At 41.6% G+C, this 12,419-nt stretch overlaps 1 protein-coding gene across 1 annotated transcript; it reads right to left on the bottom strand.

Moving 5' to 3' along the window:
* Positions 1-3,233: 3,233 nt before the first annotated feature.
* On the bottom strand, positions 3,234-12,124 carry LOC134352446 (probable G-protein coupled receptor 139). Its single transcript, XM_063059738.1, has 3 exons — positions 12,055-12,124; positions 9,586-10,472; positions 3,234-3,569 (listed from the first exon to the last, which is right to left on the bottom strand). Exons 1-3 carry the CDS (start codon positions 12,122-12,124, stop codon positions 3,234-3,236), a joined length of 1,293 nt encoding a protein of 430 aa, XP_062915808.1.
* Between the last annotated feature and the right edge of the window lie 295 nt (positions 12,125-12,419).

Here is a 12,419-nt window from a genome sequence, read left to right as displayed (position 1 = left end):
TTTCAGAAGGAAAGAGAGAGAGAGAGAGAGTGGGAGCTTTGGACCACAAGCTGCTGGGTGTAGCTTGCTCCAACATAATTAAAGTCTGCTACTTTGCCGTGCCCTGTGAATTGGGTTGATTAACAGCACCCAGTGCACAATGAATGTAAGACTGCCAGTTCGTATGTTCCATACGTGGATTTTTTTGGCGTACCCTATGGCGACCAACTTTGTTAACCCTTACATGGTTTCGGGTATGTTATGTGTTAACCACTTGTGCTAAGGAATGTTCCGTGACTGTCATCTTGTGATATTTTTACATGGAGTTCGGGACGACTCGACGGATAAGAACTCCGACGACTGTTACTTCGTTTTTCTGGCGTGGAACCTGTGGAATCATTCGTGATCGCCTCCCCGCGACATTTAAATGTGGATTTACAAGTCCCTCCCCTCACTTATTCCATGGATTACTGGAGCTTTCTAGTTTGCCTATTAAGACTTTAGGAACTGTTCCTAAGCTTAACAGTTTGAGAGCCACAGAGACATAACACTGTTAACTTCTGTTTATTTCGTTTCATTTTCTATATTTTGAGTAGATACTAATAAATATAGTGTTTTTTTTTACATTAAACCCTGACTCAATTTGTGATCTATTGCTGCTGTACGTAACATATGTAGTGGAATTTGTCCAGGGTTTCAATGAACATGAAATGTATCGACATCTTAGAAAGTTGCTTGATCAATAAATCAAAAAAAGGCAAAACAAATAAAAAAAAAACAACAACATCAATCGTGTCTCTGAGTTCTCTGTGACCTTCACGGCATGCTGGGCTGTCCGGTGTTTTATGTTTATATATCATTTTGTCGGACACCTAATGGATAGAGTTGCATTAGTGACAATGGGATCGCAGGTTGATGTTGCGGTTGATGATGCTCAGTGCACGTGATATCAAATAAACCGGTATTTGGAGAACTTCGCAGTTAGTATCATGGCATTTTAGTAATAAAACCACAATACTCAGAAGCAGAATTTGGCCATTTGGCCTCTGGATTCGGCTCCAGCATTTCATCATGACTGATCCCTTTCCCCTCTCATCCCCAATCTCTTAATTCCCCTTATCCCTTCATGCCTTAACTAATAAAATATCTATCAAACTCAGCCTGAAATATGTTTAATTGTCTGGCCTCCACAGCCGCCTGCAGTGACTAATTCCATCGATTATCACTCACTGTCCAATAAGATTCCTTCCCATCTCCCATCAAAAAAGACGAATCTGATTACTGAGGCAGCGTTTTTTGGTCTATGACAACACCCCCTCCACCACCCAAGCATAGGTCATATCCTCTCCACATCCTTCCTATTGAAACCGTTTAACAACCAGTGGGTATTAGTGAGTTCACAAATTATTTTCTGAAATTCCTTCAGTAATGTTGGAGAACCATCGAATGCCCCTCATGTGACAAGACTTTCAACCACGAAATCATTTTTGTGTACAATTGTACTCTCCCCGACGCCAACACATCATTAATTCGATAAGGTGTAAAGAACTGCTCATGATAGTTGCAGTGAGGTCTCACACGATTTTATAAAACCTGAACGTTACAGCCTTGCAATTATATGTTCATCATCTCAAAATGAATGAAGATATCACAGTTCCCCTTTTCACCTCCGACTCCATCTGCCAAATTACCTGTAATGAATGTTTCACGATAACTCGCAAGTCGCTTTGCACCTCCAGTTTTTGAATTTTCTATCTATTTCGAAAATACTGTTCGCTCTTACTCCTTTTCCCATGACAGTACACTTGCCGATGCTGAATCCCATCCGCACAACTTTGCCTATTCTGTCTTATTCTTTCTCCATCATCTCAGCTTCCACAATGTAACGCATTCTTCCTCCATCATACTTCGTATTATCTGCGGACTTGACGCCAAAACATCAATTTCATCGTCAAAACGAATGACGTATGACGTAAAAGGAAATGGTGTTGAAAGCTCATAAAAAAACGCCTTTATGTTTCTTGTCGTGAACGTTATAACCTCAATGATGCTTAAGATATACGTATATTCTTCATGAGGACTGTAAACAGTTAATGTTACTGTACGACTATAATAAAATCATAACACTTATTTTTCTGTTCTCCGTTTCTAACATCCTTGAACTGCTCCACACCTTGGAAACTGCTGCTCCAGTCCGTTAAGCCTGCTGTGTCCTTCACTAAAAATGAAACTCAGGTTTTCCATATGTATTTCCGTAGTGAAATTTTGGAACTAAATATACGTAGGATAATTTATTCCATTGTAAAAGTAAAATTTTTGATAAAGGCATCCACTTCCACCGTGTGATATATCCCCCCCCCCCCATGTTTTACTGTAGTATCTGAAAGGAAAGTTGGCGTGCATCAAATCCGCCTGCAGAATTCCCTTATAACCATCACCGGGTTAAATCGAACTGTGAATATTCAGGCTACTGGCACCGCACTGTTCATTGGTACAGAAATTCCCAAGAGCAAGCTCCGATATTTTAAATTCAGATACTCACGTTCGTATTGCGAAAAGGGCTCCCGAGTATAGAATCCTAACCTTCCACGTTCTAACTAAGAAAATGCTATTGCTAGTCATAGTTAAACTGCAATTTAATAACACGGTAGTGTATCGCTGAACGATGAGTATAGTAAACAGTTAAACACATCTTTCAGTTTACCTTTCATTATTTAATTAAGTCTCAGTGTGAGAGAAAGACATGGAATCATAGAAAGCTGCCAAAATTGGTTGTCAGCTCATAGTATTCCTGGAACCATGGACCGAATGTTTACCCAAACCCTGCATTAATTACAATTATTGTACTCCTACCTATGTCACCAAAGCTTCTGCGGGCCTGTGTTTACCACTTATACAGTGGAATGTATCGTTGTCAGATTACTAAAATACTGACGAAACGATCTTTGGAACCTGGAGCAAACAGACGAAGCACGCATGTTTACACAAATCTGAAAACAAGTAGGCTACTCTGCTTTCTGAGTAATTTGTTAAGATTGTGAATGATTGTACATTGGGGGCGGAGCGAAGTTAAGATGGCGGTAAACGGTGATTCATTCGGTTGCATCTTCGGAAAGAGCTCTATATCCGTCTTCAATGTCGTTATTTTCCCGTTCAGGTTTCTTTTGAAGTCCTCGAACTGAAGTTACAGGCTGACGCATAGACACATTATTCCTGCAAATAATTTATAGACAAGTTATCTCGGGGTTTCAGGTCTAGCCTTTTTTAGGCACACCACGTGTTCGGTCTGAGAGTCCAGCTCCAGTTCGGACGTCTAAGATATAAGGGCTCTGGAGACGGGCAGATCGAGGTTCGGTATCACGGCAGGAGACCCATGTGTTGTCGGCGGAGTGGGGATATCTGTTGTTGACCTGAGGACCAGGAATCTTTGCGACCTTCGGGGACAGAGCTCGAAGATTACTGACGCAACGGACGTTTAACATCGTAAACCAGCGCGTTGTTTGTTCTGTCTCTCCGCTTAATGGTAAAATGGAGACCACTTTTTCTCCCTTATTATGAAGAGAGAGAATCCGCGATATATCGAAAGCCGCCTGTAACACGAAATTAATTGTGGTAACTGCAAGTCTGTGCCTTTGCTATTGATTTGCTGACGCTTGAATGTTTATGACGTTACGGATGCCTTTTTTGTGTTCGTGGGGGGAGGTGGAATTGTTGCTCGCTGTCACTTCCGCACGGGAGGGAAGCGAGCTGGGGGGAGCTTTGGTGTTCTTACATGTATCCGTCTTTCATTCTTTGGGACACTTAACTGTTTTCCTGGATGTCTGGGAAAAAAATGGACTTTCGGGTTAATTCGATAAAATTGGAGCTTTGAACCTTTGACCCATTTATATATATATAAAAAAGAAGAACTACTCAGATGTCTATTTTCTCTCTAAATTAGTGTCCAGTATGTGGAGGCCAATGCCCTTGACGAAAAAACATGCAAAAATATGGATGCGGCCCAGTCCCCAATTCTCAATACCTCCCAACCAATGAGCACATCTGGACGATGAGATGTGTCAGGAAAACATCATTAGTAATCAGCGATCCATCCAACTGGTTTATGCAGTTTTTTTTTCTTTAATTTTCTTTTCTCGCTGTCGCCATGAGGAAGAAGGTACTGGATTCTCAGCAAACACACGCACACCACCGGGATCAGGAGGTTATTAGACCTTAATCATCAGACTTTTGTACCAAAGGATATACGCTCACTAAACTTCTGCTTATCCCAGCGTGTGAATTCTAGCTACAGCAGATTGAGCAGAAGAGACAGAATGGTGGTCCAACGGTCAAGAAGGCAGGCCAGCAGGCGTTGGTGGAGCGGTAAGGGCAGGAGAGGGCGCTTAGACGCCCTGGTCATCCACTGCAAGAGGTGGTGATCTCCATAACCTCACGTGGCAGAAGGCAAAGGCAAACCACTGCTGTATCCTGCCACGTACATGATTTCCAAATACGTTAGAGCGGCGTGGAGGGAAATCGTCCGCCAACTGTAAATTCCAGATACGACGTAACGACAGTATTTAAACTGTCTTTTGCCCGCTTATTGGTGCGCTCATTCTTTGTTTTTTTTTTTCTATCCTGGATTGATTCAGTACTCGCACAAAAAAAAAATAAAGTTGTTTTCTTGCACGGTGATATACATGTTTTGATACTACATTTTCTTTGAACTTTGAACTTCGACTTAACCCCAAATCTTCATCTTGGCCCTCCTCTCGAAATCTCGGACATACACCGCTGACTGCTTTAAACAATGTTTTCTATTTCGCACAGTTGAAGTGTTTAGCACTGGATAATTTGATAACGTTGAATGCAGCTTCACAGTCGATCCTCCACAAAGGTAATCCGATGCTTGACAGAGTCCACCTTCTTTACTACGTATATATTGTATTTCCCATCAATAACAAGCATTTCTTCACATTTGCGCTCTATTTTTCCTCTGATTAAGATTGAACCTGTGTGTACACCCTCAGGTGAGAGGATAACCAGGAACTACCTCCACTTCACGCTCTCTACGACATTATGTGAAACGTAACACTAAGGGGCAGAAGACGCTGGTGGGAGTTGTGTACAGGTCACCTAACAGTAGTAGTGAGGTCGGAGATGGTATTAAACAGGAAATTAGAAATGTGTGCAATAAAGGAACAGCAGTTATAATGGGTGACTTCAATCTACATGTCGACTGGGTGAACCAAATTGGTAAAGGTGCTGAGGAAGAGGATTTCTTGGAATGTATGCGGGATGGTTTTTTGAACCAACATGTTGAGGAACCGACTAGAGAGCAGGCTATTCTGGACTGGGTTTTGAGCAAGGAGGAAGGGTTAATTAGCGATCTTGTCGTGAGAGGCCCCTTGGGTAAGAGTGACCATTATATGGTGGAATTCTTCATTAAGATGGAGAGTGAGACAGTTAATTCAGAAACAAAGGTTCTTAACTTAAAGAGGGGTAAATTTGAAGGTCTGAGACGTGAATTAGCTAAGATAGACTGTTCAAATGACACTTAAAGGATTGACGGTGGATATGCAATGGCAAGCATTTAAAGGTTGCATGGATGAACTACAACAATTGTTCATCCCAGTTTGGCAAAAGAATAAATCAAGGAAGGTAGTGCACCCGTGGCTGACAAGACAAATTAGGGATAGTATCAATTCCAAAGAAGTAGCATACAAATTAGCCAGAGAAAGTGGCTCACCTGAGGACTGGGAGAAACTCAGAATTCAGCAGAGGAGTACAAAGGGCTTAATTAGGAAGCGGAAAGATGATTATGAGAGAAAACTGGCGGGGAACATAAAAACGGACTGTAAAAGCTTTTATAGATATGTAAAAAGGAAAAGACTGGTAAAGACAAATGCAGGTCCCCTGCAGACAGAAACAGGTGATTTGATTATGGGGAGTAAGAACATGGCAGACCAATTGAATAATTACTTTGGTTCTGTCTTCACTAAGGAGGACATAAGTAATCTTCCAGAAATAGTAAGGGACAGAGGGTCCAGTGAGATGGAGGAACTGAGTGAAATACATGTTAGTAGGGAAGTGGTGTTAGGTACATTGAAGGAATTGAAGGCAGATAAATCCCCAGGGCCAGATGGTCTGCATCCTAGAGTGCTTAAGGAAGTAGCCCAAAAAATAGTGGATGCATTAGTGATAATTTTTCAAAACTCGTTAGATTCTGGACTAGGTCCAGAGGATTGGAGGGTGGCTAATGTAACCCCAGTTTTTAAAAAAGGAGGGAGAGAGAAACCGGGGAATTATAGACCGGTTAGCCTAACGTCGGTGGTGGGGAAACTGCTGGAGTCAGTTATCAAGGATGTGATAACAGCTCATTTGGAAAGCGGTGAAATGATCGGACAAAGTCAGCATGAACTTGTGAAAGGAAAATCATGTCTGACGAATCTCATAGAATTTTTTGAGGATGTAACAAGTAGAGTGGACAGGGGAGAACCAGTGGATGTGGTATATTTGGATTTTCAAAAGGCTTTTGACAAGGTCCCACACAGGAGATTAGTGTGCAAACTTAAAGCACACGGTATTGGGGGTAAGGTATTGGTGTGGGTGGAGAATTGGTTAGCAGACAGGAAGCAAAGAGTGGGAATAAACGGGACCTTTTCAGAATGGCAGGCGGTGACTAGTGGGGTACCGCAAGGCTCAGTGCTGGGACCCCAGTTGTTTACAATATATATTAATGACTTGGATGAGGGAATTAAATGCAGCATCTCCAAGTTTGCGGATGACACGAAGCTGGGTGGCAGTGTTAGCAGTGAGGAGGATGCTAAGAGGATGCAGGGTGACTTGGATAGGTTGGGTGAGTGGGCAAACTCATGGCAGATGCAATTTAATGTGGATAAATGTGAAGTTATCCACTTTGGTGGCAAAAATAGGAAAACAGATTATTATCTGATTGGTGGCCGATTAGGAAAAGGGGAGGTGCAACGAGACCTGGGTGTCATTATACACCAGTCATTGAAAGTGGGCATGCAGGTACAGCAGGCGGTGAAAAAGGCGAATGGTATGCTGGCATTTATAGCGAGAGGATTCGAGTACAGGAGCAGGGACGTACTACTGCAGTTGTACAAGGCCTTTGTGAGACCACACCTGGAGTATTGTGTGCAGTTTCGGTCCCCTAATCTGAGGAAATACATCTTTGCCATAGAGGGAGTACAAAGAAGGTTCACCAGATTGATTCCTTGGATGGCAGGACTTTCATATGAAGAAAGACTGGATGAACTGGGCTTGTACTCGTTGGAATTTAGAAGATTGAGGGGGGATCTGATTGAAACGTATAGGATCCTAAAGGGATTGTACAGGCTGGATGCAGGAAGATTTTTCCCGATGTTGAGGAAGTCCAGAACGAGGGGTCACAGTTTGAGGATAGAGGGGAAGCCTTTTAGGACCGAGATTAGGAAAAACTTCTTCACACAGAGAGTGGTGAATCTGTGGAATTCTCTGCCAGAGGAAACTGTTGAGGCCAGTCATTGGCTATGTTTAAGAGGGAGTTAGATATGGCCCTTGTGGCTACAAGGGGTCAGGGGGTATGGAGGGAAGGCTGGGGCGGCGTTCTGAGTTGGATGATCAGCCATGATCATAATAAATGGCGGTGCAGGCTCGAAGGGCCGAATGGCCGACTCCTGCACCTATTTTCTATGTTTCTATATTTCCAACGACTGTACTTCCAGAAATGCCCGTCCCTCTAGATGCATCGATGAACTTGTGTCACGGTTACAGATAAGCAATTATAATCTTGCATGAACACTGAATCATAGCTGAAAGAAGATTACAGCTGGTAGCTTACTGTCCAATGATAAACGTTGTCGAGAAAGTATGAACAGGACTTCAAAGCGGGTGGCGTGACTGGGTTTATGAAAATCATTTAAATCAACAGAAAGAATTAGCATATGATCAGAAACTGTTGAATCGTTTTGATCGAGCGAATCAACTGCAGGAGGAAGAAGACCCTAATGGGAATTAAATACAGAGACCCAAACAGTGATTATCGATGTGGTCAAACGGTGCATAGAAAACACATGCCAAAGGTGCAGTGAATCGCTCGTCATGGTAGATTGCAATATGGAGATAGATTGGGAACATCAGGTCCTTGCGGGATTCCAAGAGGGAAAAAAAAAAATCTAGAATACCAACGACCTGGCCTTTTGGTCACCTTGTTGTTCAGCCCACAAGGGGTCATCTTGATTCGGTGTTGTGTAATGAATCGGAATTGATTAGAGAGCTAAGATAAAAGGAGAGAGAGAGGAAATGGATCGTCCCCTGATCTAAATCATCTTGGAATTTGAGAAGTAGAAGGTCAAGTCAGGTGTATCAGTAGTAAAGAGGAGTAAATTACATTACAGAAATAAGAGAGAAGATTTTGCCAGAATAGATTGGAAAATAACACTGTAATAGAGATGCAAATACTGGGAGTGTTAGGGTGTTGCGAAGATTTTAATTATCAATAGAATTCTGCCAAATAGTCATGTAGAATTTACTGATGGAAAATGAATGTATCTAGCCAATAATATTAAAGTTGTTAACAAACGTGGATATATAAAGTGTAAAACAGAGGCAGGGGTGTATATCTGACAACTGAAAAACAATGTTCGAGAGCTTGTATCGTGGAGGTAGCACTGTTTGGCCGGTACTTCATTTATACTTACCCTTCTGTTCCATTAAGTATTTTTCGTCCTAGTATAAAAAAAAAATACACATTTCATCATTGAGCTTTTTTCGATCAGTGTCTGGTTTCTTATCACCGGCAAGTGCCGTGACGTTTGCCAAATTAACTGCAGCAGTTCAATACAATAGATATAAAGAAAACAGATGAATAAATGAATACATGAGTCAACCAATTTATCGGTCAATCTAAGAATCAACCAGTTACAGTATACGCATATTGAATAGATTTAAAAAAAAATGTGCAAGAACAGAAATAAAATATTTTTCAAAAGCGAGATAATGTTCACGTGTTCAATGTTCGTTTCGGAATCGGATGGCAGAGAAAAATAAGCTTTTCTGAAGGGTTGTGTGTGCTTTCGGTCGTCTGTACCTCCTACGTGATGGTAATCAGGAGAAAGCGGCATGCCCTGGGTGTTGGGGTCCTTCAGAAGGCCTTGATGCATCATGACTTGAACTTCTTCCCATTCGAACGTTCATGAATGGATGCAATCCTTCCAGGTGAATCGTTGTTTCACGTAACTGTTCTGTTTTTTTCTGCATTACATCAAAGACACTGAATGCAGTTTCAGCAACAATAGCATAACCAAATGCAGTTCAAACTACTTTTTTTTTAATGGAACTTCTGCTTTTGGTGAGAATCCCAATGCTATTTTCATGTAACCTGCCTCGTTAATTCTTGAGATTTACTGAGCTGTCTATAGCGTATTACTTGAGCGTTCAGAGGGTATTCCAGCCGATATTTGTCAGAGGATTAATTGCCGTTGAGGAGGGAAGTAGCCTGGTTGCTATAAGGGGCTTATAGGACTGCGTATTAATGGGTTGGGGAATACATTTCCTGGAAAACAGCAATATTTCTTTGTTGCTACCATTCTAATTTTGATTACAACCATTTCAGTGAATCACTGCGAAAAATAGTTTGAAAGGATACTTTAACGCATCGTACATTTGCTGTCTGAATTTCGTCTGGGTCACGGCATAAATACACGTGTTAGTGCAAGAGCTCAGCAGCTGCAACATGTTCCCCACTTCCCTGAACACGAACTTCGGGTCTTTCAAGTTGAATCCTGCGGAATATTTATCTTTGGTAATTTCGACATAGAGGAAGTTTGCGACATAGGTCATCCACAGAAGAATAAAACTACCGGAGATGGCGAAGAGTAAGATGATCGACTTCTTGCGACTTTCTGCCTCAGGATCGCACTGCAGTTCGCTAGTCCGCAGCCTCCTGCGGGCTCTGCTGGCAATGACAATATACCTGACCGTCAAAATGTTCAGAAGCAGAATGAAGATGAATGGTAGCCAAGGTGTGAGAATGCAATCGATCCAATTGAAGGCTTTCCATATCGGGAAATGATAGAAATTCGATTTCACATTACAGTACCAGGGGACACCATTAATGACGTAGGAAGGCTGGTAAATAAAGTAGAAGGGGATGTTCTTTACACAACTTAGAACACAGACAGAGCCTATAATCAACACAGCTGATCTCCCGGTACAATACTTTGTTTTAAGATTCTGGCAAGTAATGGCAACAAATCGGTCGAAAGTGAATGCGACGGTCAGCCAGACCGAACTGTCCCTGGCTACATAAACGAGTACACTACTGATGCTGCACACCGGGGTCAGGGACAGGAAAGTACCCGGTGCGTAAGTCACGCTGATCCGGCTGAGTATCACCGCGGTGAAAATGACTAGAAGATCAGTCACCACCATAGACTCCAAGTAACAGTTGACACACCTGGAAAGGCCACACTTTGCTCTTGAAAGGATTACCAGCGTCATCACATTAGCTGCAGAAAATAATGGGATACAATTTTTAAGTTAGAACTGAAGAAGCGGAAAAGGGATGGAAGGGTATTTGCTTCATCTTACCTACTCCACTTTTAAACGGCTCACTATTTACCACAAAGACAATTTCTGCAGAAATTTTAGTTTTAATATCTGTAGGAATTTTCATCTAAAGTATTATTTATTGGAACTCAAAAATGCACGTCGTATAAAAAATGGTAAACTTTCTCAGTAGTCCGATTCAATATGTTTTCTCATCCCCATCTGAATGACCAACCTTCATTTTCTTGAACGTGAAGCAGGGCTCTAAAGCCTTCTCGCTCCAGCTGGGCAGAAATCATTCTTGAGTTATTATGACAAAACTCTTTATGATTGTACACATATAAATAAAATTTGTTTGTCTCAGTGCGGCATAACGCTTGAAAATTATAATTCACAACGCCACATCACTGTCTCCGGAACATCGACTTGGAACATAGTAAAAGTCGGAAGTAATTGTAGCGACTGCTGTAAACTGCAGAGCACATTAAGTAAAAAAAAAAACGCAAGATCATCGCAGTTGAAAAGTAAGCAATTCTTGGTGCGTGGAGGCGGCGTGGGATGGGTTAGTGGTGGTGGGTAGAAGATGCAAATGAAGTGGAAACACGAACAGGACAACCGAGTGATCGGAAACAACCTGTCCAATCTGAGCATGAAGAAAAGGTGATTTATTGCGCAACACCTCAATGGGGGGAATACATTGACAGATTCTTGCTCAGCATATCTCGAAAAAGAAAGTTCTGAACTTATTCTATGAAATTATCTCAATGTCCCTGTTAAAACATGCATCTAACACGCCTGTTGGATTATGACTGAATAGTGGAAACTATAATCATTCAATGTCACCATGAGATCGCGAATTCAATTCAGCAAGGCAGATTACGAAGGGAAAGCTTCCTTCTGTAGTGCAAATTAGTCCGCCAAATTATATAATTATTTACTGATAAAAAGTGAGCTTAATTATCATTGTACTGTGATGGGAAGTATTGATGATCTAATTATTACTGCCTAATAATTCCACCAACATAAAAAAACAAAAAAAAAAAAAGAAAAACGTGCACCTAGTTAACTTGCTGAAGACATTGCCAAGATGTAAATAAGAAATCAAATAACTTACACTTACCACTTCGTCCTTTCGGTTGCCTGTCTGTGAAAAACAAAATCTGTACGAGCGTATCCCACACCTTCCAATATATTAGTATGCTGTTTGAAACATGCATTTCGTCTATAATATACGTTCCATGTGTAAGGTACCATACGTCATGCACTTAACAATAGCCATACATCAACAAGTGAGTAGCGGCGCTTTATGTGACGGTATCGACAATCGTCTTGAATGTTACAAGTTTCTTTACACTCGCAGAGCTTCTGATTCAGTGGCCAATAATCCAATAATTGTTTACCAAAGTCGTTGCACTGAGAAACATATCTGGAGACGAAAACTGCATCTGCTTGTGCACTGCCGGCATCCAGACAGATGAATTGATGCAACTCCAAAGAGAGTTATTCTACATTTCTGCTGTTAATAATATTGTAAAATGTTACCTGGGACCCCGATAGCTGCAAGGCTGATGTAGTAGATCGAATAAATCAGGCCCTTTGGAGGAGCGTGCATTTTTCTCGTAGGAATAGAGTGTTTTGGATCTGAACCTTTCATTAAAACCTGCAGTAATCTTCCTTTTTATGTCGTGATGTATTTCTCCGGGGGAATCAGCCTGATTGAGAAATAGTTTCAGCTGTTTAATCAAAGCAAAGCTCACATCTCACGTGGATTAAGGGGGAAAAAGAAAAACAAATCATTTATACTACACACATCAAAGTTGCTGGTGAACGCAGCAGGCCAAGCAGCATCTCTAGGAAGAGGTGCAGTCGACGTTTCAGGCCGAGATCCTTCGTCAGGACTCACGAAG

This window comes from Mobula hypostoma, chromosome 10, assembly GCF_963921235.1.
Source record: "Mobula hypostoma chromosome 10, sMobHyp1.1, whole genome shotgun sequence".
In the NCBI taxonomy this organism is placed as follows: Eukaryota; Metazoa; Chordata; class Chondrichthyes; order Myliobatiformes; family Myliobatidae; genus Mobula; species Mobula hypostoma.
This window is presented reverse-complemented; position numbering and strand designations above follow the sequence as displayed.